The 24446-nt window shown below is 35.1% G+C and overlaps 1 protein-coding gene across 1 annotated transcript; it reads left to right on the forward strand.

The window, feature by feature from the left end:
- The first annotated feature begins 866 nt into the window (after positions 1–866).
- Positions 867–23766, forward strand: heix (UbiA prenyltransferase domain-containing heix). Its single transcript, XM_081736856.1, has 3 exons — positions 867–1025; positions 14009–15013; positions 17643–23766. The coding sequence occupies exon 2, from the start codon at positions 14029–14031 to the stop codon at positions 15004–15006; it is 978 nt and encodes a 325-aa protein (XP_081592982.1). The 5' UTR covers positions 867–1025; positions 14009–14028; the 3' UTR covers positions 15007–15013; positions 17643–23766.
- The last annotated feature ends 680 nt before the right edge of the window (positions 23767–24446 follow it).

The raw sequence follows: 24446 nt of genomic DNA on the forward strand, positions 1-24446 counted from the left end.
TTTCTTGCCCTGTTGCATTCCTCCATCTTCTTAAGCAGCGCTTCAGTTTTCCATAGTTTTCTCCGTGCTCTTTCCATTGTGCCAATGTTGTTGCGGAGTGTGTCACGTAGAGTCTGTTTAACTTTTCTCCAATCATTTTTTTTTTTTTTTTTTTTACATTGCCGTCGATATGGCCTAATGAACAGAATTTTTCTTCAATTTCTTCTGTCACATCGCTGTTGATACTTCTTAGTCGCACTAAGTCCATTTTCGATTTCTGTTTCTATTTTTCTTGATCAACTTCAAACAGGTTTGTACTTCCTCCACTAGAAGATTATGATCCGAATCAATGTCCGCTCCAAGCAGTGTCGGACTCACCAGCGGGCTTCCTGCTTCGTCCTGCCCTGACTTCATTATATAATATTCGTACTTTTTAGTGATCACCTATACAGGTTAGTTTGTGTTTCTTGCACTGTAGTTCTTATGCAATATATTCGGAAGCCGTATTTATACGCAAATGGTAGAATAATTGTGATTTTTGAACAAATAATTCTGGTGACTCCCTTGTATTTTATTTATGCCAAGTGACATAATTTCAAGTCGCCCACAGCAAAGTTTTATAGGACAATGAGAAGAAAATCAGAGAATAAAATTTTTAAAAATTATTTCGGGTGGTGCGGCAAAAGTAAACTTGAACGGTAAATTTTGCATAATACGGTGTGCATGAATTTCATCTGAAGTATGTTTATATGTTCTTTTTATGAAATTTTATATAGAGGCATGACGCAAGTTATCATACAGTATTATTAAAGACCTTCTGTGTCAAATTTCTCATTCGATTCCTACTGTAACACTTTACGCAGTGAAAAGAGAAGCGTGATTCTAACGGAGCAACCAGAACAGAAGTGGTTGCGTTGGGAATTGGGATGGTGTTGGTAGGATAGTAGATGTGTCAGGTGGTGTAGTAGAATAGAAATGTTTTAATTTTTTTTTGTTCCAGTTTAAGAAGGAAGAATTGTTTTCCAATTCCGTGAACTTACTACTAGGTATGTGGTTGTAGAGTGTGTAATATCTGTGTTATTTAACTATGATATATGTTTATTTGCATACATTGTTACTACAAGAATTAAAGTTCTCTAATAAAGCATGAAAAATAAAACAAAACGAAATATTTATATAATATAGTTATAATGTAGGAGTAGTATAACGATGTGCTTCTTTTATTAGTGTGTTATAGTATAGTTTCATTGAATTCATTTTGACATTAGTAACTGTTAAAAACTACTCAAGTGTTTGGAATATTCAGGTTTTTAGTAGGACACGTAAGAATTTGCCCTTTGATGTTAATTTTAGGTGTAGATTAAATTATCTTTTTTAATTGGAAATATTTGTAACAAGGTTAGTATAGAGCTGAAACTTGACGTGTGTATATGCCGTACCTATAACGAAAGTAGTAAGATAGAAATGACGGTACAGTTGAACTATAAGGTGCTACATTTTGCAGATGAAAATTGTGCAGTCCGAGTTTACATAGATTCATTAATTATGTAATACTGTCTTAAAAAAATCCACTCTTAGTAGACTATGAATTATTTCTTTTGGGGTAATTGCATTCCTTGGTGTAGATTCACTGGCATTACTCGAGCAGACGGTTCTACCAAATTTTAACATTTCTTACATTTTCAGGATGGTTAGAGCTTTGTCCTTTTACCAGAGGGTGTCCATTACAATTTGCAGATTGACTTTCGGAGGGCTCAGTAAATACAATGTAGACATGACATAAAGACTAGTGCATCGAATACGAACCAACTTGTGCTAGGTGGCCACTAAAAAGCACGAGAGCTATCTAAACGATTTTGAAGAGGAGCTCAGCAGGGAGGCTGGGTCGATGGGTGCGTCCTTAGGGAGCAGGCGCGTTAGCATGGGAAGGTTGTAGAATAGAGGTCCCCCATATGGGTTAGTAGCTAGGTTGGTTCCTTTCTGTACTAAAGTTTAATATCTAATTCACATAGTATTGCCGAGCGAAGGACAGCGGGTTAAAGCCCCGCAGGGCACGTTGTTTTTTGTCTTTATTATAGTTAAATCGGAAGGGGGATCTGTGTTCTAGGACCTTGCCCGCTTAAACGAGGATAGTGGAAGAACACATTTACACATAGATTACTTTTACTATCGCTCAAAATTCGTTTCAATATACTGTGCACTGACAGTAATTACTTATATTCATATTCTCGTTCCTTCACGAAAAACGTTTCACATCGTATTTTACCAATAAATTTTCTATTTGGTAGAACCGTCTGCTCGAGTGAACCCAAAATATTGGGTAAAGTTCGATAGTTAGGATCCCTCTAAAATAAAATTTAAACGTTTGTATATGTAGTGAACTAATATGATGATTTAATTTTGTTTCTGAAAGACAATATTCAAAATTAAATGTAGAAAGAGACAAAATAATAAAAAAGGAAACGAACTGCTTCCAAGTACGGCAATGCAATAAGTTGTAACTCGGTATTGACGGTGCTAACGTGATCACCTTCCAAACAAACAATTACAATACTATTGTTTCAGTATGCAAGTAACCACTTGTAACTCATGCACATTGCGAATAAAACAACACATTTGTTAAAGAATAACTCAAAATGTTACAACATACACTTCGGACAAACAGTAAAAGAAAAATCACTGTGACCTGTGAATGAAAGTATAATGAATGTGAATGAAGTATAATGAAGTATAGTGAATGTGTAATGAAAGTATCCCGTGACCGAGTAGCTCCCACGGGCAACACGTTATACACATCGTACAACATCACAACAGCAACCAAAAAATAAAAGCCATGGATTATCATATAAGGGGTTAAATTCCAAAGTTGGGCGTCCATTTCCAGCGAAATTTTTAAAATTTACAGGAAAGATATGAATAATTTGATCGTTTGTGTGCTTGATAATATATAAGAGTCTCAAAAAATATGTTTATTTGTTATATATAAGCGGTTATAAACATGGGACTATACGGCGAGCGGAGGAAACTACTTGGCGCAAGGTAACCGAACAGTTGCATTGTGGGAAAGAAAGGAGCATTTATGTTAGCAGCATGGCGAATGTACAAGGGCAATGAACTAGCAGTTTTAACATTTGTGAAGCAATACGTTGATAACGAGCAAAATCTTTTAAAAGTTTGTGAAGAGCACGGATTAATGAACCTAATAACAAATTGCAGAAAGTGTGGAAAGGAGATAACAGCGAAAAAACTTGACGAAAGCGGACGCCCAACTTCGGAATAAATGCCCATATAAGTGTGCTAACAACTTACTTTCAACCAAAACAAAGCTCACTATCTTGAAATTCATATTAACTTGGGGTCAAAACATTGTCTGTTGATTCACGGAAATAATATAAAAGTTACTCTCGTGAAGTGTGTAGTTAGTGAACAACAAAACATTCTCATAAAATAAGAGGTGGAAGTGAAGCAGTGGACATTGATGACAACGTAAGAAAAGACTTACCTTAAAGTAAGTAGTTTAGACAGTATGGGGAGGGGAACAAGTCTCCTGATCTCCGTTACAGGCTAAATAACAATAGCTCTACTATTATACTAAGTGTTGGGTATTATTTAGTCTCTCCTCAAATCACTTTGTAGTAATTACGTTTCGTTATTTGGAACGGTGATGATTATAAATACAATGCGGATGTATGGCATAAAAAGTACAGTGAAAAAAAAAATAATAATCAATTTGTGCTAAGTGACCACTAAATTGCACAAACGCTACTTAACCAAGTCAGAGCGGGAAAGCGGCATGGGGTCCCAAGCGGTTAGCAAAGGGGTGCGTCCGTAGAAAGCGGGCACGTCAGCGACGGTGTGTATATATAAACGAGATCGCCTACAACAGCTCACTATAAGTCACAATACCGGCTTCGGAGCCGTCGATGGATTTGTGGGAGATATTAAATGTCATCCTAAACGTTTGACTGTGTTAAGAAAGTTTAAAATAACAGGGTAACTACCAGCTTCACGGAATTACTTTCATAACAATCCGCCTCAGACTACCACCTAACGAACTAGACCGAAGAAACCAACTTATCTGTGCTAGATGGACAGAAAAAATCACAAACCCATATAAGAGTGGGCCGTAGCATGAGAGCCCATGAGGGGGTACGTCCATATGGAGCAGGCGCGTCAACGATAGGGAGTGGTTGTAGAAACACATCTTGTTCCGCATGTGACTAAATGCCTTACGTGTCAGACAGTTTTGTGGATACAAATCATGACCTATCAAAGTATATTGATAAATGAATTTAGTTTATTATGGTTTTCATATGAGTATTACATGGTTAACAGCATACACTTAGCATTAAGTTTCGGAGTATTAAAAGCCAACTCACAAGTAAGATTCCCATATATTTTGATTACTTATACGTTAATCTTTTGGAATAATGTTATTTCTTCAAGTTTTACAAATATATGGTCCTCTAAGTTGGAACTGAAGAAAGTTCGAGAATTCTGGTCCGTATGTATATGCGAAGGTGGTTTAGTTGCTAGGTTGATTCCTTTCTTTATCAAGGCTTAATACTCAATTCACATAATAATGCCGAGCGAGCGATTGCGAGTTACTAACCAGATTGACTTTCTTTGCTTTGTTATAAAGTAAACTTTAATTTTCTTGCTTAATTGTTTCTCTAAGACATTCTACACCCTTATTTTCCTACCCTATGCCCGAATTATTACGTATGATATGATAATATGCGTGGAGACTGATGGGTCATAAAAATGATTATTCAGGTGAAAGACACGCGTCAGCGTGTGCTTTATTTTATTTATTTATTTATTTTTTGCTTGAAACTACACTCAAAAGATTTCATATTTGAGGGTTGAAGACCGGGACACACCCTCACGTTCTATCGGGTGGTGAAATTGATGAATCTAGGTCGATTCACTTCTCGCAATTAGTATGTTACAGTGATACTTGTTTATGTTGGCCACCATCCAGTTCCATTGAAAACTGGACAACTTACAGAATACAAGTGATTGGTGAATTTTTAGAATATCATTTACAGTAGGTTGTAAAATTTTAATAAACAATGGCACGACAGTTACTTTTAACTATGTATATAAAATAATCATAACAATATACAGTAACTAACTAACTAACTAACTCTATGGCCTATGGAACCCGGAGGTTCAATGCCACGTTCACAAAAGCTCTCCACTGACTTCTCTATCCTTAGCTAACTGCATCCAGTTTCTACTTTGTATTCCAATCTCTGCGAGATCCATCTTAATATTGTCCTCCCATCTGCGCCTAGGTCTTCCTAATGGTCGTTTTCCGATTGATCTTCCAGTCAAGACTTTGAAAGCGTTTCTACTTTCTTCCATTCTAGCTACATGACCCGCCCACCTAAGCCTCCTAGACTTGCTGACCCTAACAATGTTGGGTAAACCGTATAAATTATGTAGTTCCTCGTTATGAAGTTTCCGCCATTCCCCATTCCCGTTCCTCTTGGGTCCGAATATTCGTTTCAGGATCTTGTTCTCAAATACTTTCAGTCTATGTTCTTCCCTCAGTGTAAGTGACCATGTTTCGCAGCCATACAAAACAACAGGCATGATTATCGTTTTGTATATTTTAAGCTTCAAATTCCTCGACAGAATCCGCGACGACAAGAGATTTTGAACCGAATAGTAACACGAATTCCCTGCTTTTAATCGACATTTAATTTCTTAGTGGATATGATTTTCCTCTGTTAGTATTGATTTCTAGATATTTGAAACTATCCACTTTATCAAAAATATTATTTAATATTTTAACGCATCTATAATTTGCTGTATTACGGTCCCGACGCACTTCCATGTATTTAGTTTTCTCGTATTGAACGAACGAACGTAAATGAAGTCAGACAAGGTAGTAGCAATGTTTGAATTTAGTTCTTGAGATAATCGTATCTCATTCGTATCATCACAATTCATGAAGATTCTTCTACTCGGTCTTCCACGTTTTGGAGTGACCGACTCTTATTCGATTATTTCTGTCATTGTACTTAAGGTGGATCACTACCCGGAAGTCAGTATAAGCATTGGTTCATTACCTTAACTAACGCGTAAAGACATGGCACATATTATAAGTATTGCACTATAAAATAGAGTTATGCGTCAGCTACAACATGAGATACTATTTTCTGTGCTTATGTATTCTGTTAGCTAAAAATGTAACATATAAGAGGAAAACTTAATTAGTTTTAAGATGAGTACGCAAGATGGCGCTTGCTGTTAGATTTTGCTACTTCTGTGCACAGTTTTATTAAGTTTTTACTTACAAGCACAAATTATTTTACAAATAGTTGTCTCATTACGGAATATGAATATTAGATTACCGTTTTTCGCGTTATGTTTTACATTTTATCGAAATATTATTCTATGTTTACGGAAATAGTTTTAGCGACTGAATCTCATGCTTGCGCAGGACGCCATAATGCTTCGTTGCCAAACTTGCATGTGTACTGTTGCAGTCACAGTAGTAGGGCAATTCCTTGTTAGCGTTTGAAGTCCAGAAGCGAAACCTGTGAATTGTGACAAAACTATTATGGTTAATAAAAGTGGAAAATGGGGAAACGGAAGGAATCATATAAAAAGAGAAGAATCCAACTCAAAGTAAAAGCTCGAAGAGCCAAAGGAAGCAAAGAGGAAGGGAGAGTAATTTGAAGAAACAGCTAAGCGCTTTACAATTTTTAACTGTTTGTTTCCACGTAAATATTATACACACGTGAAATACAAAGATCGATCATTTTAAACGTTAAATATGTGTTCTTTCTTTTTTCTTATTTTCTTTCCTTTATTTATTTTTGCCGATACTTAATTTGCTTAGGTAAAATATTATATCTTCTTGAAAATAATCTATATATGTTTTTGAGCTTTCATACATACACGAACAGTTGCCTGGACCCGTTAGTGGAAAATACTAATTAATTCCACTCGTCGTGGGGTGTTACTGTGACTTCATATTGATACTATGCTCAGTCGACTCCTTTTTACATATGAAACAATTAGGCAACCGGAGAAATCCTCGATCGCATGATTGTTCGAATTATGAGCGGTAAAAGTCCAAAATTGAACAGATTTTGGAAAAAGTTTGAAGAAACCATTTTTTGAGATACACGCTTCATTTTTAGTATTGGGGTGTTTTCTTGGGTGCTGGACAGAATGATAAGGTCAAAACCAGGGGACGATCGCTTCCCCCAGAAGAGGACACTTTCTTATTTTATATATATAAATAAAACCCATTACAAAGTTTGGAGCCCTTAAAAGTAGCAGTATGACAACCCACCGCGCCCCCCCAGAAGTCGGTCCTCGATCCGCCTCTGGTCAAAACTTACGCATTTTGAAAGATAAGGAAATTTATTGGGGAAGGGTTGAAGGGTAATGGCGTCTTACAACTTGCAAATTGCATCCTATTTGGCACACCGGGTAAATAAGCTAATACAATTTATTTGAAACCAACTGTATTGTCATTCAAGTGTCACTTTCCCGTGTGACCACCTAAACATTAAACAAAGACATTTGTCTCCGAAACGTTTAGCCGCGGAACTAACTTCAATGGGACTCCCAACCCAGCCGGCCTCTGTGCATTGTGGAAAAAATGAAATATTTCAGTTTAACATCCGATGATTATACCCTTTAGGCTAAGGAAGACGATGATTAACCCTTTCACAGAGGAAGTCGACTTTTGTTGACAGAAACAAAATTTCCTTAACATGCGAATGTCGATTATAGTCGATGTGTTAAAATTTGTTTGTCCGTATCTTGGCTTTGTCGAGAGTAGTCGCCAAAGTTGTACCGTTCATTTTTGTTTGTGTTCTATTGTTTTCGATAAACAATAGAAATCACACAGAAAACCTTTGGCGACTACAATCGACAAAACCAAGATACAGACAAATTTTAACACGTCGACTATAATCGACATTCGCAGGTTAGGGAAATTTTTTTCCGTCGCCTTCCACAGTGAAAGGGTTAAGGCAAGTGAATGGTGATGGAATGAGAAGAAGGGAGGAAACAGGAATACCCCGAGAAAACCCATGGACATGATGGTATTCATTGTGGAAGACGGTGTTTCAATACCTCATCCCTAGCCATTTTTTTTAAATTTTCAACGGATTTTAATGGCGATTGTTTGAAAATAGTGGCCAAACTTCAGACAATATTTTACGGTATTTTGCGAGAAATGTGACTAAAAACAAACAATGGGCTAGCGATGACGTATGCAAACAGCGGTTTTCTCGAGAATAAAAGTCACCTGGTTCACAACTTTGAGTTTACATTCCAGCTAATCATTTTTTCTTCTTTAAATTTTTCGGTCTATTTTCTCGTTGAATATCTTAAAATATTCCCTGTAGTTTGACTGAGGATACTGGCCTCGGAAGAACACAACAATATAGATCATCACAAGTTTAATTATGAATATCACGATGTTCTTCATTGAATTTCGCACGCCTGCCAAAGCGTTACCAAGACAAATGTTATTGTTCAATTTGAAGGTAGCCACACAGGAAAATGATATTTGAATAACAATACGTAGGCCTATATTCGAATAGGAGTGTCAAATACATTTTATTAGCCTATTAGCCCCAGGGGTAAAAGTGAGGGAGAATGCGGGGGGACGCCGTACCCCGCCTCGAAAAAATATGTAAGGCGTCCTCCCAGTTCCGAAAAAAATTTAATGGGCAAAGATAGGCAGGGGAAACGGCGTGGCGTCATACCGCTACCTACCGTCCCCCCACCTTTTCAGTACCACTTTTTTCCCTGATTGGCCCAGTATGTCAAATGGGAGGCAATATGCAAGGTGTAAGACGCCATTACCCTTCACACCCTTCCAAATAATTGCCCTTTTTTGCTAAATGTGTACGTTTTGATCTTACTACTGTGTTGGGTATCCAGGAGAACTCCCTAATATCAAAACTCAAGCGTCTCTCTCAAAAAACGGTACTTCAAACTTTCTGCAAAATCTGTTCAATTTTGAACTTTTAACGCTCATAATTCGAACACGCTTGCGCTCGAGAATTTCTCCGTTTACCTAATTGTTTCATATGTAAAAAGGCGTCGATTGAGCATAATATTGATACGAAGTCAGAATAATATCCCGCGACCTTCCCTTGTTAGTATTAAAAAAATTCATAAACCGTAAAGCTTGAATTGCTGTTTTTTTTTTTTTTTTTTTTTTCTATAATTGAAAGAAAATATGTATAGCTTCAGTTGAGAAACACAGCCACTCATGTAGAAATGCAGATCCTTTTTCTACTCCGGAGTTGCAGTGGCTTCGTGATAGAGCATTGACATCTTGTATGCGGGGTCACTGGTTCGATCCCAGCTTTGCCAGGTGAGCTTTTTGATGGACAAACACCATGTGTGTGTGTGGATTTTCTCAGGGTTCCTCCGTGTGCTCCTACTTTTCTCATTCTATCATTTAATTCATTCTTATCATCACCATCTCGTTTAGCCTACATGAGAGACCTGAATGTTTAGCCTAACCGAGAGACATGAATGTTTTTTTCTCTTTTTTTTCTGTAACGTTCTATCATTAGAAAATTGTTGTTTCCGTAACTACCGGATATGGAAGGGCGATACAATTTTAACAACCGGTTCCAAGAACCTGAGAAATTTTAATTACCGGTTCCGGCGAACTAGGTGAATGACACTGTTGAACAAAGCAATATGCTCTGTCTACAATAAGGCCATGAGCGTCCGCAGCGGAGGCAAGGGGACAATCGCATTGCTAAACGTTTACCCTGCATTTTCGAAAGGTGTTTGGTTGTTTCAAAACGCTTTTGTCCAGAAACACACGTGAAGGCACATTATATTTGGTTACTTCTACTAGAATATTTAATATAGACCTATTTAATGTATTCCACAAAGTTATGCAATATGCCTCAATAATAATTGTTTTGCATTATGGGTATCAATGTATGTCGGGCTTTTGCCCCTTCCCCGTCCTTGGAAAAATCCTGCGAGTGTTACTGGATAAAAGTGTTTTTATTCGGAACTGTTATTATCTTCAGGTATACATAGTATCAAGTATGAACCAGTACTGAAAGATAGCGTGAAATTGTTTTGAATATATGCCACTATAAACAAGAATTAGAGAATTCATACTTGAACTTGTTATTGTTGAAGATCATGTGATATATGAAGTACAGAAATCATGGTGCAAAAGCAAGTACTTGCAAAACACTTGGAGAAATGAAGTAGGTTAAATATACTTGCAGATTTTGATAAAATTAGCTGTAAATAGCTCAGTATATAGATCACCTCCTGCGCACGAGATCACTGGTTCAATCCCACTTTTCGCCAGGAAGACTTTATGTATGGCATATAGTGTGCGTGGATTTTCTCGGTGTTTTCCCCACTTCCTTCAGTCCACCATTTTGATAATCATCATCACTGCTCCTTTTAGATTCGGACTGTAACCGTGGAATATTAAACTAGAAAAATTCAAATAGCGCCTTCGGCACCCTAACACCCGTGCTAAACGCGTAATTTTACTCGCTCTGGGAACTTATGCAGAGTGATTCTGACGCGTGAGTACTAAAGAGTTCGGCTAACATATGTTTCCTGCAGTAGTCAGGCCTTTAGTATGACGCTAATCATACGTCAAGACGACTCTGCATAAAGCCCTCTCTCAGATTCTTCATTCCACCTGGACTGTGAACAAATCTGTCTGTGTAAGTAAGCAACCTAGTAAAAGTTGGTGATAGTTTTCATTTAACATAGCCGAGTTTGGTCCAGAATTTTAGCCATAATGATTATGCCATCTAAAGTAAAGTTGCACTAAGACATTCAACTTACAAAATACATGCACTGGGGAACTTATAAAATACCTGCACGATAATACAACTGACAAAATACCACGCTTGAAGGTACTAAGTCTGTTTTGTTGAAAAGATCGGATTTGTGTATTGGTTTTGTATTTGTATTTTTAATCTTAATTTGCACCTTTGAAACATTTAGTTATAGATAAATCTATAATATCTCTGTCATTTGCTGAGAAAATTTTACCATAAAAGTAGTTTTAGTTACCCCTAAATATAGTTTGAATCGAATTTTGCCCAGAAAACGCTGGAATGTTAGCCATGATATTTAAGCCCCTAAAGTAAAGCTGCTCCAAGGATTGCAACTTCGCTTACAAAATCGCAACGTACTAAGAATGTTTTTGTCCTATCTATCTAGGTAATGATTTTGTATTTGTACACGTATCCTTCATCTGCACCGTAGAGGCATCTAGTCATAAATAAATGTACAGTATAACGTTTAACTGCCGTTTTCTGCGGAACTATTACCATAGAAATGATAATTTTCCTCTAAATGCAAATTGAGCTGCACTTTGACCAGAAAACGATGGAATTTTAGCCATGATACATTAAACCTCTAAAGTAGAGATAAGTTTTACACCAAGGATTGCAACTACGCTTATAAAACACAATTTTTGAGCGTACTTAGTCTGTTTTATCCAAAAGATGATATTTATGTAATGATTTTGTATTAGTCTACACATTAGGAAGACCTAGGCGCAGGTGGGAGGACAATATTAAGATGGATCTCGCAGAAATTGGAATACAAAGTAGAAACTGGATGCAGTTAGCTAAGGATAGAAGTCAGTGGAGAGCTTTTGTGAACGCGGCATTGAACCTCCGGGTCCCATAGGCCATAGAGTTAGTTATACACATTCTTAATGTGTATCGTAAATACATCTAGTTTGAGAGATACGCATAACGTTTTATGAGTTGAAAAATCACTTTTGATCAAAGAATATAATTAATTCATATTTTAAAGCAGGCACTATTGAATAAAATGGAAATAAAAACTCTCATTTCTCCTTGTAAATCATGTATAAAATGTGATCGTGTGTAAACAGTTTTCTATCCGTAACTCATGTGGCAACATCGCATGTGTCGAAATGTGCTCTGCCATCTAGTGAGAAAGTTTTACCCTAAAGGTGACTAGCGATCCAGCTTAAGACTACGAGAGGACTTTGATGTATACGGCACGCAAACTGAGTGCGTTCCTGGTTATGGGGTTGTTACGCATCTTAGTGGTGGGTGACAAAATGTTGAAACTCCTATCTTGAGATGAGTGGCCCCGCGTGGCGTGGTCACTAACGTTCTCGCCTTTATTGCGAGTGGTCCCGGATTCGATTCGAAAAAGTGTAACAGCTTTTTCAGGCTAACCATCTTGAGTAAAAATTTTTCCTGGGTTTCCCTCATTCACACCAGGCAAATATCGGGATGGTACCTAACATAATGAACCAGGCCGCTTCCTTCCTAACCCCATCCTTTCTTCCTTCCCTTTCCCCGGATAGTGTGCTTGCCGAGGGATGCCATCGCTCATATACATGACGGGATAAATGGCCGTAGGTGCCGACAGCCCAGAAATGTAATACCTAACCTAACCTATCTTGAAATGAGGATATTCCTTGAAGGCTGTGTAATTTTTTTTTTTTTTTTTTTTTCAAGATTGCATAATAGTAAGCGGTTCTACTTTTAGACTGTTTTGGCTACGTTAACTTTGTCTTTTATATCAGGTATGAGTCTACTGTACTCGTTATCTTCATAAAATGCCATGACCCTTTCTGCAATTTCTCGCTGTTCAAGCAAAGCCGAACTTCCGTGTTCTTTGACAGGTGTAATGCTTTTGTGGCTATATATTCTGGAACGTGATATTCACAGTTCATTCGTCGCCATTACAACAAATAAGGTGCTGTTATGAAGATTTGTATTTCTCTTTTCTTGATGAACATGCACTCGGTTTGTTGTTCATTCTGACAATAAGATAATCGAGATCTTTGGCTTTATTTTCCGATCTACTCTTGTGTACTTGCGAGGAATCAGGTGTTCATTCACATCTTAACCTGCACCACTCAGCTCCTTACTATATTCGTTAACGACGTAAAATCACGAACTTTCCGGCAGTTCAATTGATTTATTGAATCTTTGCAACCCCAGTGCTTGAAATCCTCTGCTAAAAGTACAGCTATTAGTGATTGCCAATTTATGAAAACTGAAAATCGGTTTCAATTAAACTAATACTCAGAAATCCGATGTTTCGGTTTCTCAGCATTTTAAAAATTTATTATTATTATTATTATTATTATTATTATTATTATTATTATTATTATTATTATTATTATTATTATTATTATTATTATTATTATTATTATTTTAAAATTTGACAGAAAATATCAATTCTATTGAAAACCAACAAAGCTCATCACTAGTTGATATGCTAAAGAACCATTACGGAGTTCGGATAGTCTGAATAAGTGAGAATGGTAGGAACGAAATCTTTAGTGTTTGAATCCATAACCTCCCAATGAAGGGCTCGAGTTTTTCGATAGTACATCTGCCCCAATGTTGTTTGCAAGCAATGCAATGTTATTAAACGAAATAAAACTAGGTTAAAGTAACAAATACATTATGGCTTCTGTATATTGCTAAAATAAATATGTAACGTCATTTTAAATGGAATTCGATAAAGGAATGTATATATATATTTTCAAAATCACCTTTAGACAGATGTCATGGATTAGGAATCCACTCATCGTTTTACACCACGTTTTTGAAATCCTCGTGAAGTCTGTTGTGAATTTGAGTATTTTTGCTTAAATAGCGGCCTTGTACTTCATAATTTGATTAAGACATTGTTTTGCCCACATCGCTCTCAAAACCTGCGAACATAGTAATCTTTTAGACGTGTAAAGAATTTACCAGAGGTAATATGGTAAAAGTGAAAAGTATAGGTTCGTATATTCCTTACTGTTGTTATATACCAGCAATGTGAGAATGTAAGATGGAAGCCTCTGAATGATCTGACGTGAAATGACCCTTTAATCTTGTTTGTTTTCTCTCTCTCTCTCTAAGCATTAGATTCCTATTATATTTGCCCTTAGGTATTTAAAATCTTTCACTTCTAAAAGGTGTAATATATAGTGTATGATATTTTTGTAACAGTACTAATCTAATTGTATGTTATTTTCTTATTTATTTATTTTCAGATCTGCAGACGAACTTCAGTATGAAAAATGAAGAGCAAAATTGTATTAAAGATAAAGTTATGCACTGTCATTCGGAAGAGAAAAGCCATTTATCTACAAAACTATTGAAGCTTTCGTCGTATGTATCGGCTCTTAGGCCTTGGTCTCTGAGTGCATCCTTGATGCCAACACTTTTGGGATGTGCCATAGCTCTGAAGAGCAGCACACAAGACTTTAGTTTTTTAATATTAATAGCTACATCGTTTACTGCACTTGCCGTACACGGTGCGGGAAATGTGGTGAACACCTATTTTGATTACATTAAAGGAATTGACAGTAAAAAGAGTGACGATCGTATCTTAGTAGACCAGATTTTATCAAAGGATGAAGTTGTTACGCTGGGAGCATTACTGTATGCTATTGGGTGCATAGGCTTCATATTGTTAGTTGGATTATCGCCAGCAAAGATGGAGCATTTAGCCCTAGTGTATTTCGGTGGCTTATCTGGTTCTTTTGTGTACACAGGAGGTATTGGATTGAAGTACATTGCGTTGGGTGATGTCCTAATAATGATAATTTTCGGACCAATTACTGTATTATTCTCCTATATGGCACAAGCTGGTAGAATTGAGTGGGCAACAATATATTATGCCATTCCATTAGCACTCAACACAGAGGCAATACTCCACAGTAACAATACACGTGATCTTGAAAGTGACAAGAAAGTAGGGATAGTGACATTAGCTATTCTAATAGGACATACAGCATCACATGTGTTGTTCGCGTTTTTACTTTTTACTCCGTATATTATATTTGTCGTTTTAAGCCTGAATCATTCGGCTTGGTTTCTGTTGCCCTTGATTACCTTGCCGGCGGCATTCCAACTGGAGAAAGAATTTCGAAGTGAGAGTATGCAGCATATTCCAAAAAAGACTGCCAAGTTGAACTTTTTTTTCGGACTGTTGTATGTTTTGGCATGCAGTATGACCAGCCCTGAAAAATTGCCGTTTCTACATTAGTTATCTGGTAAGTAAGTTTTCTTTGTAATAGTATTTTGTGTCTTGTGTGGATGCATGATTGGGTAAGGAGATGGAAGTATAGTGTTTCAGGTTATTTTACTCGTGAAATATATAAATGAGAGGATGTTTTAAGTTTGATTTCCGCTGCCACAGCGGAAAACTGTTCAGAATAAGTTGCATTCAGTAGTAGAGGTCAGATTACCTTTCAAATTTCAATTGATCGTGTAAGTGCATAATGTTAAGAACGGGTTGCTGGCTTAACGGAATCGATAGTTGTAAATGGCTTCGGGTCCGGTTTCTGAACTGAAACCTAGTAGAAACTATTCACACCAATCGGTACCGTTATCATTGGCAACCCAGGTAATAAGTACTTAATTATGTAATAGATAATAAAAATATAAATGTCGGATTTTTAGTAGAAAATTTTAAGTTTTGACCAATATATGTATCTTCAAACCTTTCGAAATATATGTTAAGACTGTCCCTTGTTTCAACCTTGATACGCATACGTTTGCGAGTAATTTCCTCAGTAATAGATGTACCATTCGGTTAATATTGCAACCTTCTGAGAAATGTCTTGCAAATAGGTTGAGCTGGAAACGCGGGACAAGTCTGAAACTTCGAAGAATATTGCACCTCAAGAAGAGGCAGGGAGTGTTTTTTTTTTTAAATTTCTGAATCTTCTGAATTACACTGCTTATAAGAGATCTGATCCGCTGACACTAGAGTCCTCAGCAGGGTTGACTTGTTTAAACCAGGTGTTAAAAGTATTGTTTAAAACTATGAATGAATATATAAATTCGAGAGCAAAAATGCCATAAATCTGTGAACTTCTTTATGAAATTTCCCCGTACGTCAATCCATCTAGAAGATCTTTACTCGTACATTACAAAGTCAGGAAATATGAATGCAAATGCTTTATTGAAATAGAAATTATTTTCTGTTTACATATATATATATTCTGCGTACATATTTACGAGGAGGAGTCAAAAAGTTCCCAGGAAGTTTGTAGTAGCTCTTTATTATCACAATATAAGTATACACTTATGTAATCTTTTTCAACACAGGTACCTTCGAAACACACACACTTATCCCACTGCTTTGCCGTTGCTGGAAATACCGACAAAAGTTTTTTTGGGTATCTTGCAAAGATCATCCGTCGCGTTAGTTTTGATTTCTTTTTAGAAAGGCTTTTTTTTTGAAAGGCCTGTTTTCACCTTTGGGAAGAACCAAAAATCTAATGCTGCCAAAACTGTTCTTATGAGTATCAACGTCTCTGAAGCAGATTTCCCCAATTTGCACATGCACTTGATGTTTACGCGTTTACTCGAACTGCGACATTGCACCAACTGATCACCACTCCATCGTTCAGTTACACTGCTCCTACACTACCTGTTTTATTTGTTCACACTTGTCAAATTCATAATTACGCAACCTAAGGACTGTACTTTACAGGATTCATTGTAATTGCATCACAAATGCGAAAACAGTAACAACATTCCGGGAACTTTTTCTCTGCCTGTCGTATATCGGCCATGAAATGAAACAAACTGAACATTAGTTTGCACAGATTAACTACCCTTGCCATTGCACAAGCATTTGCCAACTATTATAGTACTTCCTGCCCACACTACTCACCTAAGCTTCAGCCTATCCCGACAAACGTGAAATTCGATCTGACTTGACTTACAACGTCATGAAGCGGAATACTTTTGTAGAGGTTGGTTCGTTATTATGAATAGAAAATAATTGAATGAATAGAAAATAATTGAATTTTAACAAAGATAAACTGTCCAATGCTGCTATACTCTTTAAGTGAATATACATACTGAAATTGCTAATAGTCAAATTCTTTTTTTAGTTTTGTTAAAAGAAGTTAGTCCCTTATTGTGTATATGCGAAAATTCTGATTATCCATTTTGTCGTATCATCCTAATATTTCGAACACATTATCTTGTGTTCGACATGAAGAATTTTACGAAGGAAAATTACGGATTTATATGGGTTTAGAAATTTTAAAATGGGTAAAAAGTACAAAACTTCTTAAAATTCTCAACTATAATTTGCTGATCGAAATATTAATGTGATAAAAGCAAGTAGAAAATAATTGCATGTAAGTTGCAAATATATTCAGATATTTTATCCAGTGTGTTGTGTTATGTAAAACTTACCCAAACCAACAGAACTAACCTTAGATCTATGTAGTGAGGAAAATAAATATTTAAATTTCTATTATCCTATAAACTTTCTTTATCATTATTTCTAATACCGGTACCTAATCTCAATTCTCACTTTGTTGGAGATATCTGAACCGAGCCGAAAATTAGTTTTTCCGTAGATTTTAACCTAAGATAAACGTGCTTAAGGCTGTCGTCAAATTTTCGAATTAGAGAAGTGTTAAAGTAAATTTTTCGAAAAACAAAATAAATAGTAATTTTTATCTATGATTATAGTAATTTTCTTCAATATTATCTGGCTACACTGATTTGTTTTCCTCCAGAAGAGGGTGGCTACTTGTTTCTTCAAGTTTTCTTTTGAAAGTATCCTTTTTATAAAATATTCGTGAAATATGTTGTTGAATATAATGCTTTTGGTAGATAATTTTGTGAATTTATTATGCTTTGTTTTGTTTTCAGAGAATGAACTGAACAGCAGCTGATCGGCAGCTGACCACCAAGAAATGGAAATTGCATACTATTCGAGGCATATCCAACATAGAACTTCATAATTTTTATTTGGTCTTTATATGTTGCACATTATATTAAATACTCATTGTGATGTTTCATGACAATAACTTGTAAATGATAGCCTCAGGAACTGATAACCAGCGTTCACCTGGTGGCGATGGAAATACTTTGGAGACTGCTCAGGTTGTATAAGGCATTTTGATCTTAAGTTCTGTATAGATTCATATAATATATTTATGTGGATGTTATGTGTGCTTGTGTGCGTGTGATCTTTTTCCCTGTATGAGAGAAATCTTTTTCTCAGGTACAAAAAGATTAGTAACTAGAAAATGAAAATGGTATTTTCAGATATAATGATAATTAAACTTTTTCTGCATGAAGTATTAGCAAATAGAGTATTAATGATATTTTATTGAACCGTAGCAACATACCTTTCAAGAAAATAGTAATGTCTGATATTCAAAGTACAGTTGTAATTTTAAAGGGTCTATTTGTAATAAATTTAGGCAGAAGACAAAAGTTGACATTATAAGAGTAAAATATAACTTACTTGCTAAATATATATTTTAAAAATATACACCATATTGTATTATATTAACTTTGGTACATAAAAATATTTAAAAAAGTAATTGAATATTGTCTTCCTATTGACATGGACTTCTCCGAATGAAGTAGTGTGTGTCATCTCTGACAAGCTTTTAGGAGTTTTTGTGTCATATCTTAAATTGAAGCTCGAAACAGATTCATGACCAAGTAGTGCCCAGAAATTTATGCTGTGTTGCGTATGATTTTCTTTCCATTTTATGTTTGTGTTAAAAAAAAAAAAAAAAAAAAAATCCTGAAAGAGAGAAATATTTGGAGACATTATTGTGAGGTTCGTAATTAAAACAGTTTCAACAATGCAGTCCATGTATTGCAATTTTTGGAAAATTTAATCGTTTGAACTTATTTGGTTGCTTCGAATGTTTGCGGCATTATGTTAAGGAACAAAATCAGAACGTATTACGGAAGAGAGTGGAAGTAATAAGTAAATTCATCGAGAAATAGTGACTGTAGTTAGTAAGTTGATTTTAAGGAGCAAAAGAATTGTAGAACGGAACGTTGTTTGATAGAAGAGTGTTGTTAAGGAGCACGATGGCTCAGTGGTAGTGCTCTCCTCTAATGCAAGATGTCTCTGGCTCCATTCCAGGCCATATGAGTGTGGTGAACAATATTGTGAATTCTCTTATTTCCTCACATTTTCATTCTACCATTTTAAAAATACTTATTGATTTTTATTAACCATCCTTCTCCTTTAGCCTAAAGGGCATAATCCTAGGACGTAAAACTACAAAGTTCATTTCATTTCATTTTTCAAGAGTGTCGTACTTCCTTTGCGATAAATGCCCTTTCGGCTGATATTATTAGACTTGTCTGTGTACATCTTTTGGGAGAGTTAAACCATGCTTTGCAAATATTGTTAAAAGGTTATGTTCCACTCTATATACTAAGATATTTCAGCTTTTTTTTCTTTTTTTTTTTTTTTTTTTTTTTTTTTTAAACCTTCCCAGTGACTTAATGTGATGTAAGGCAAAATATCAATCCTAAGCGCTTTCAAAATGTAACTTTAGAAATACCACAGGGGAAATCCACTTTGCCCACGTGTTCAAATTTTATTTTATTTTATTTTTATTTATTTATTTATTTATTTATTTATTTATTTATTTTACATGACATTGCTTTAATAATGAAACAATGTGCAATATATAGTATAATTAGTTCAGAGGTTTCTGTTGTTTAGTTTAGATCAAGATGTTAACTCAAATTCAAAGGCTTTTTTTAAGGTTCATATTATATCGTCGTCACATTCATTTTATATTTATTATCCTCTTTATCTTCATTATCCTCACTCACTTTCTATGTCGATTTAATAATAACTGGTCACTGTGTCTTAAATCATTTCACTGCGTTATTTTTTTAAAGATTTTTGTTGCGAGTTTTTCTCCTGCTACAAGTCTGTTAACAAATTTCACACTTTCATTCTGCAAGTCTGTGGGTAGATGGAGTGATAGGAAACAATTTTTTTCTCGACAGTATTATTATAGAGTAGAGTTGTGTTACATTATGATATGATTATTTCTGTCTTTTCTTATCAGACGTCATTCAATAGAAAATTTTACTTAGATTTTTTTTATTGATTAAAATGAACTAGCATCAATTACAATTGAACATATCTATAAACATAATTCTTCTTAAACTCTTTCATTATTCCAAAATTCAGATTTGACACATGTCGGAGAAAGTTGTCCTTGCGAAGCATTTATATTTGGTTAACCATTTTACCAGATTTCTGCAATTAAGTTATCTTCGGAAATAGACATAAGCTGATGGACCGATTTTAATACATTTTGTTGTGAAGTAGAGAAGTAATTATTTCTATTGGGGTGGGGAGTGGGGGTGGAGTGCGTATTCTAATCGGCTAATTTATTCAAATATTGATAAAAGTACTTGTACGGAGTCAACCATGGATAGTGTACTGCAGTGATAGAATAAAACACAATATTGTGTCTTAACATATGAAGCAATATTTTTAAACCATCAAAATCTTGGGGGCAGTGAAATATAAACCTTGACTGAGAGAGTCACTACTATAGAATTAAGGTAAGTGAAATAATTTATAGCCAGGCCTCAGAAGAAAAGTCATATAGTTTTATTCAAATTACGATGCGCCTCACAATAGAATGGCTGCTAAAATGTGTTACGAGTAAATACTTGTAGTTTTCCCTTCCAAATAATATTTGGTTTTTAAAGCTATGCTGCACTTTCGTTAGTTTGTTTCAAGGATTCGAACTCAGAACTTCTGAAAAGATTTTCCTGACATGTTACAATTTGTGTAAAATTAATTCCAGGCAACTATTTCTAGAATGCTTTTCTTATTCTGGATTTCAATCATTGCGTCCTCATCATACAACGAAACTATTTCTCTAACATGTGAGCCCAAATCTCAGCAGATAATTGCTCAAAGTGTTCTGCCGAGTAATGTACTTAATTTTTTATTGCGTTAGTGAAATGTATGTAAATTGGATAGTTAATCACAATAAATTATAAGTTTTAAATTATATATTTGGAAGTAAAAATGTATCTTGCATATATATCCTAATCTTATAATAGAATAGTAATATCGATCTCATTGATTGCGTGTTGTAGGAAGTTTAAAGATATGATTGTCATATTATTATGGATTCGGCCATATATATAATTTTGTAAAAGAAAAAAAAAATCATTACTTTTCGAAGGTCGTTTCAGTGCTTAAATTAAAGATTAGACGCTGAGTGGGCGTAGTTAACATTTTTCTTTCTGACTTAGCATGCTGAAATGTCATTCTGGCGGTATTTGAAACTGTATATACACTCGTTTGCTAGTAGTAAGCTTTTTGAGATAGCGATGTCTAAATGCCATTTTTTTGTTCTGTCAGGTTTAATCACTCCGTTATAAACAGTACCAGTCATGTATGTCCCTTCGTTATAAACAGTATTAGCTAAATGTTTTCATCCATTTCTAATTTGTATGACTCTGCCCTCTCATATCGCTGAACTCAAAGATGATTATTGTAGCCTTTTGTGTTCCTAGACTTCCTCTAATACGGTGAAAGGTCAATTTGCATTTCATGTGTGTCTGTTCATGTGACCCTCAGATTCTTCTAAGTTCATCTGATCCATTCTTATTTGCAACTTCATGGGGGTAGAATTTAGTTTCTTAGAAAATATAGAGAAAGTAGGGCGACAGACTTGTCTTTTTAGACTATCAGCCAATTTTACAACTGCTGATGTACATGGTTGCATCCTTTCTAATCCTGTGATATATATATATTCTCGGTAGTCTTATGATCAACTGCATGATGCTGCTTTGCATATTCAGAATGAGACTTTGGCGACTTAATGGTAGAACACTCACCTACAGTGCGTGGGATCCCTGGTTCGATCCTAGTGTTTTGTGGTAGACCAATACCGTGTGAGTGAGTTTTTCGGAGTTCTTCCCTTTTGCTCCATTCTACCATTTAGTTTATCATCATCGTTCATTATCACCGTTTCCTCTAGCATCGGCGCATAAGCGTGTGACGTTAAACTTAAAAGAAGTCCAAAGAAGCATCATGCAGTTGATTAATTGGCGAGTGAAACAATTTTATATATGTTTGGCATCTCACACTGTCTGAAAGCGTCTCACCCACTAGCATAAAGTACTGCTAACGAATATTTGAATTCAGCGATAATGACTGGGCATGAGTCAAGAGGTTAGGAGAGAGAAAACGCTAAGTTGCTGGTATTCGCGGCGGTAAATTTGAATATATGATTCCATCAGAACTTAATGTTGTTCTGCCTCGAAACACGTGACAAAGGTGAATCTGATGTTTCTATTTGAGTAGACTGTTCCAGAACTTAATGGTAATTATTTTGGTGGGTAGAAATAGTTTGAGCGATGATAGATATGCAATATGTAGTTACAATTCCAGAAATAATGAAATTTCAAACAAGTAGGTCGTTATTATTAATAGTCGTGAAACTTAATACAATAAACACTAATATGTGATACCTTTTCTTTGGTGAATAGATTTTGTTCTAATATTCAGCTCTGAAATGCGTGTGTGATTAGTCATATGACCTAATTGGATAATATTATGACTCATGAGTACGAAGTGTGTTATCTTTTCTGTTCGTTGTTTTGTTTTAAGATTGATTTAGGAGTATTATTATAATTGTAAGAAAAGTATGTGTGTTGGAAATTTTGTTACAAATTGTGAATAAAGAGAAAATTGCATTAGCAACTTGTAAGGAAGAATGAAATATGTTTAACCACGTAAAAGAAGAAAAAAATATACTACGACGAAGAAAACTGGATTGTTGTGGTTTGGCGATTCGCACAGACTTACGTTTAAACTGGAACTTGCAAACAAGGACAATGCGTTTTTCACTGCTACATTGATATTACTGGAAGTTTCTTTTTAACATAAAGGTTTTATTACTATCAATAATAGAATAGTACTTTCAAATGTTATTAAATTATCTTATGTACAATATATTATTTGAAGAGTACTGAGCAATCATTTCCTGTCATTAATAGGTAGTTGTTATTAAAATGACACACACACACAGGCTCACATGGCAAACGCATTGGTAACTGAACAATAATTTATAAAGGGGTTTGAGGATATCTATTTGTACAAAAGTTATATATATATATATATATATATATAAGTATCGCTTTTATGTCGGTTTGTAATAATTTTGTACTATCTATAGTGCTGATAACGTGGATTATATGGATGTTAATAGCTTTTAACAGTTGTGTACAGCATTCTGTAAATAAAATAACTACTTAGCCAGTGCATCATTGCTGTACGTGTTTTAACTATGTACGGCAAATTAAGAGTCTACAGACCACTAAATTTCAATAAGAACATTATATACTTTTTTTGAAATTCAAATCACAACTCATATTAAAATGAGAAAACTATGATCAGTGGATTTTGATAAATTACTTGTTCTAGAGTCAGTGATAATGGTAGCCAAAATCATAAAATGTAAAGTATTAAATCGCAGAAGTGTGGTTCATGAGATACTGGCAGATGGTTGTGATTTTTTGTGTGTGTACGTGGATTTTTCTACCATGGAAAACATATCTTCGAAATTAATAAATGAGTCAAACTATAAATCTTCACTTAGTGTCAAAAGATAACTATGCGGATTATATTCGTAGGTTTTCATCAGTACTTAAATTTGTCTTTTAATGTGAAACATGGCTATATACTAATAGTTTTCTATGGAAAAAAAAAAACGATTCATAGCGCCTAAAGTACATTTTTAGAAAGTATTTGTTTCGTGTGTTCATAATCGTGATTGTCTACTGTAACAACAGGTGTAAACTTGCTCTTTGTATCGAATTTGAGAAAAAGAAAAGACTACTAGTAAGTCTTACGATGGTACAAATTTTTAATGTATAAACATGAAAAGAATATTGTGTTTATTCTTTCTGTAAATCAGATTTGTTCAACGATTTAATTTAAAAGCCATTAATAATAAATCATCATTGACAAGTTTGTCGTATGATTATATATTATAACGGGATATGTGTAATATTGCCAGGTTGGAAGTGAAGATAGTAAGGGGAACTAATGGAGTAAGTTGGCCGGTAAGTACAAGAGAGCGAAAGAATACATAAAAAAATACAAGAGTTGAAAATTTACTAGCCGAAACCCCGTCCTTCGTATGGTGGAAATAGGTTTATGGGAAATATTTAAAGCTATATGAGCTCCCTTCCCTCTCCCATAGAATGTGTATTTCAATCGAAATGGAATGGTGAGAACCCAGCTCGACCCAAGTACTAAATGTGTTCACTCGTTTCTTCGTCGTCTAACCACTTCCTTTACTGTTCTGATTATGTCGTTGGACATAGTATGTGTAATTTTTTCTTCCGTTCAAGTATGTTCGTTGTCTCGTTGGCATTGTATGGTTTATGTTGAAAGTCTACGTTAGAAACTGGAAAGTATCTTATAACATTAATGGATAATATATATATACCAATGAAAAATATTAATTAATGAATTCATTGTTGCGGCGTGAAATAATATTGTAAAATTCTGTCTTTTAGGGTAGAGCTAAATTGGTACTTGGGAATTTTGGACTTTCCCAACACTTTTGAGTATAAAATTTCATCTTACATACAATAGTAATAGTAGTTACAGTTCAAACATAAGTTCCCCTCGAAAGTTATTAATGA

Source organism: Thermobia domestica, chromosome 13 (assembly GCF_964235325.1).
Source record: "Thermobia domestica chromosome 13, izTheDome1.hap1.1, whole genome shotgun sequence".
Lineage (NCBI taxonomy): Eukaryota > Metazoa > Arthropoda > Insecta > Zygentoma > Lepismatidae > Thermobia > Thermobia domestica.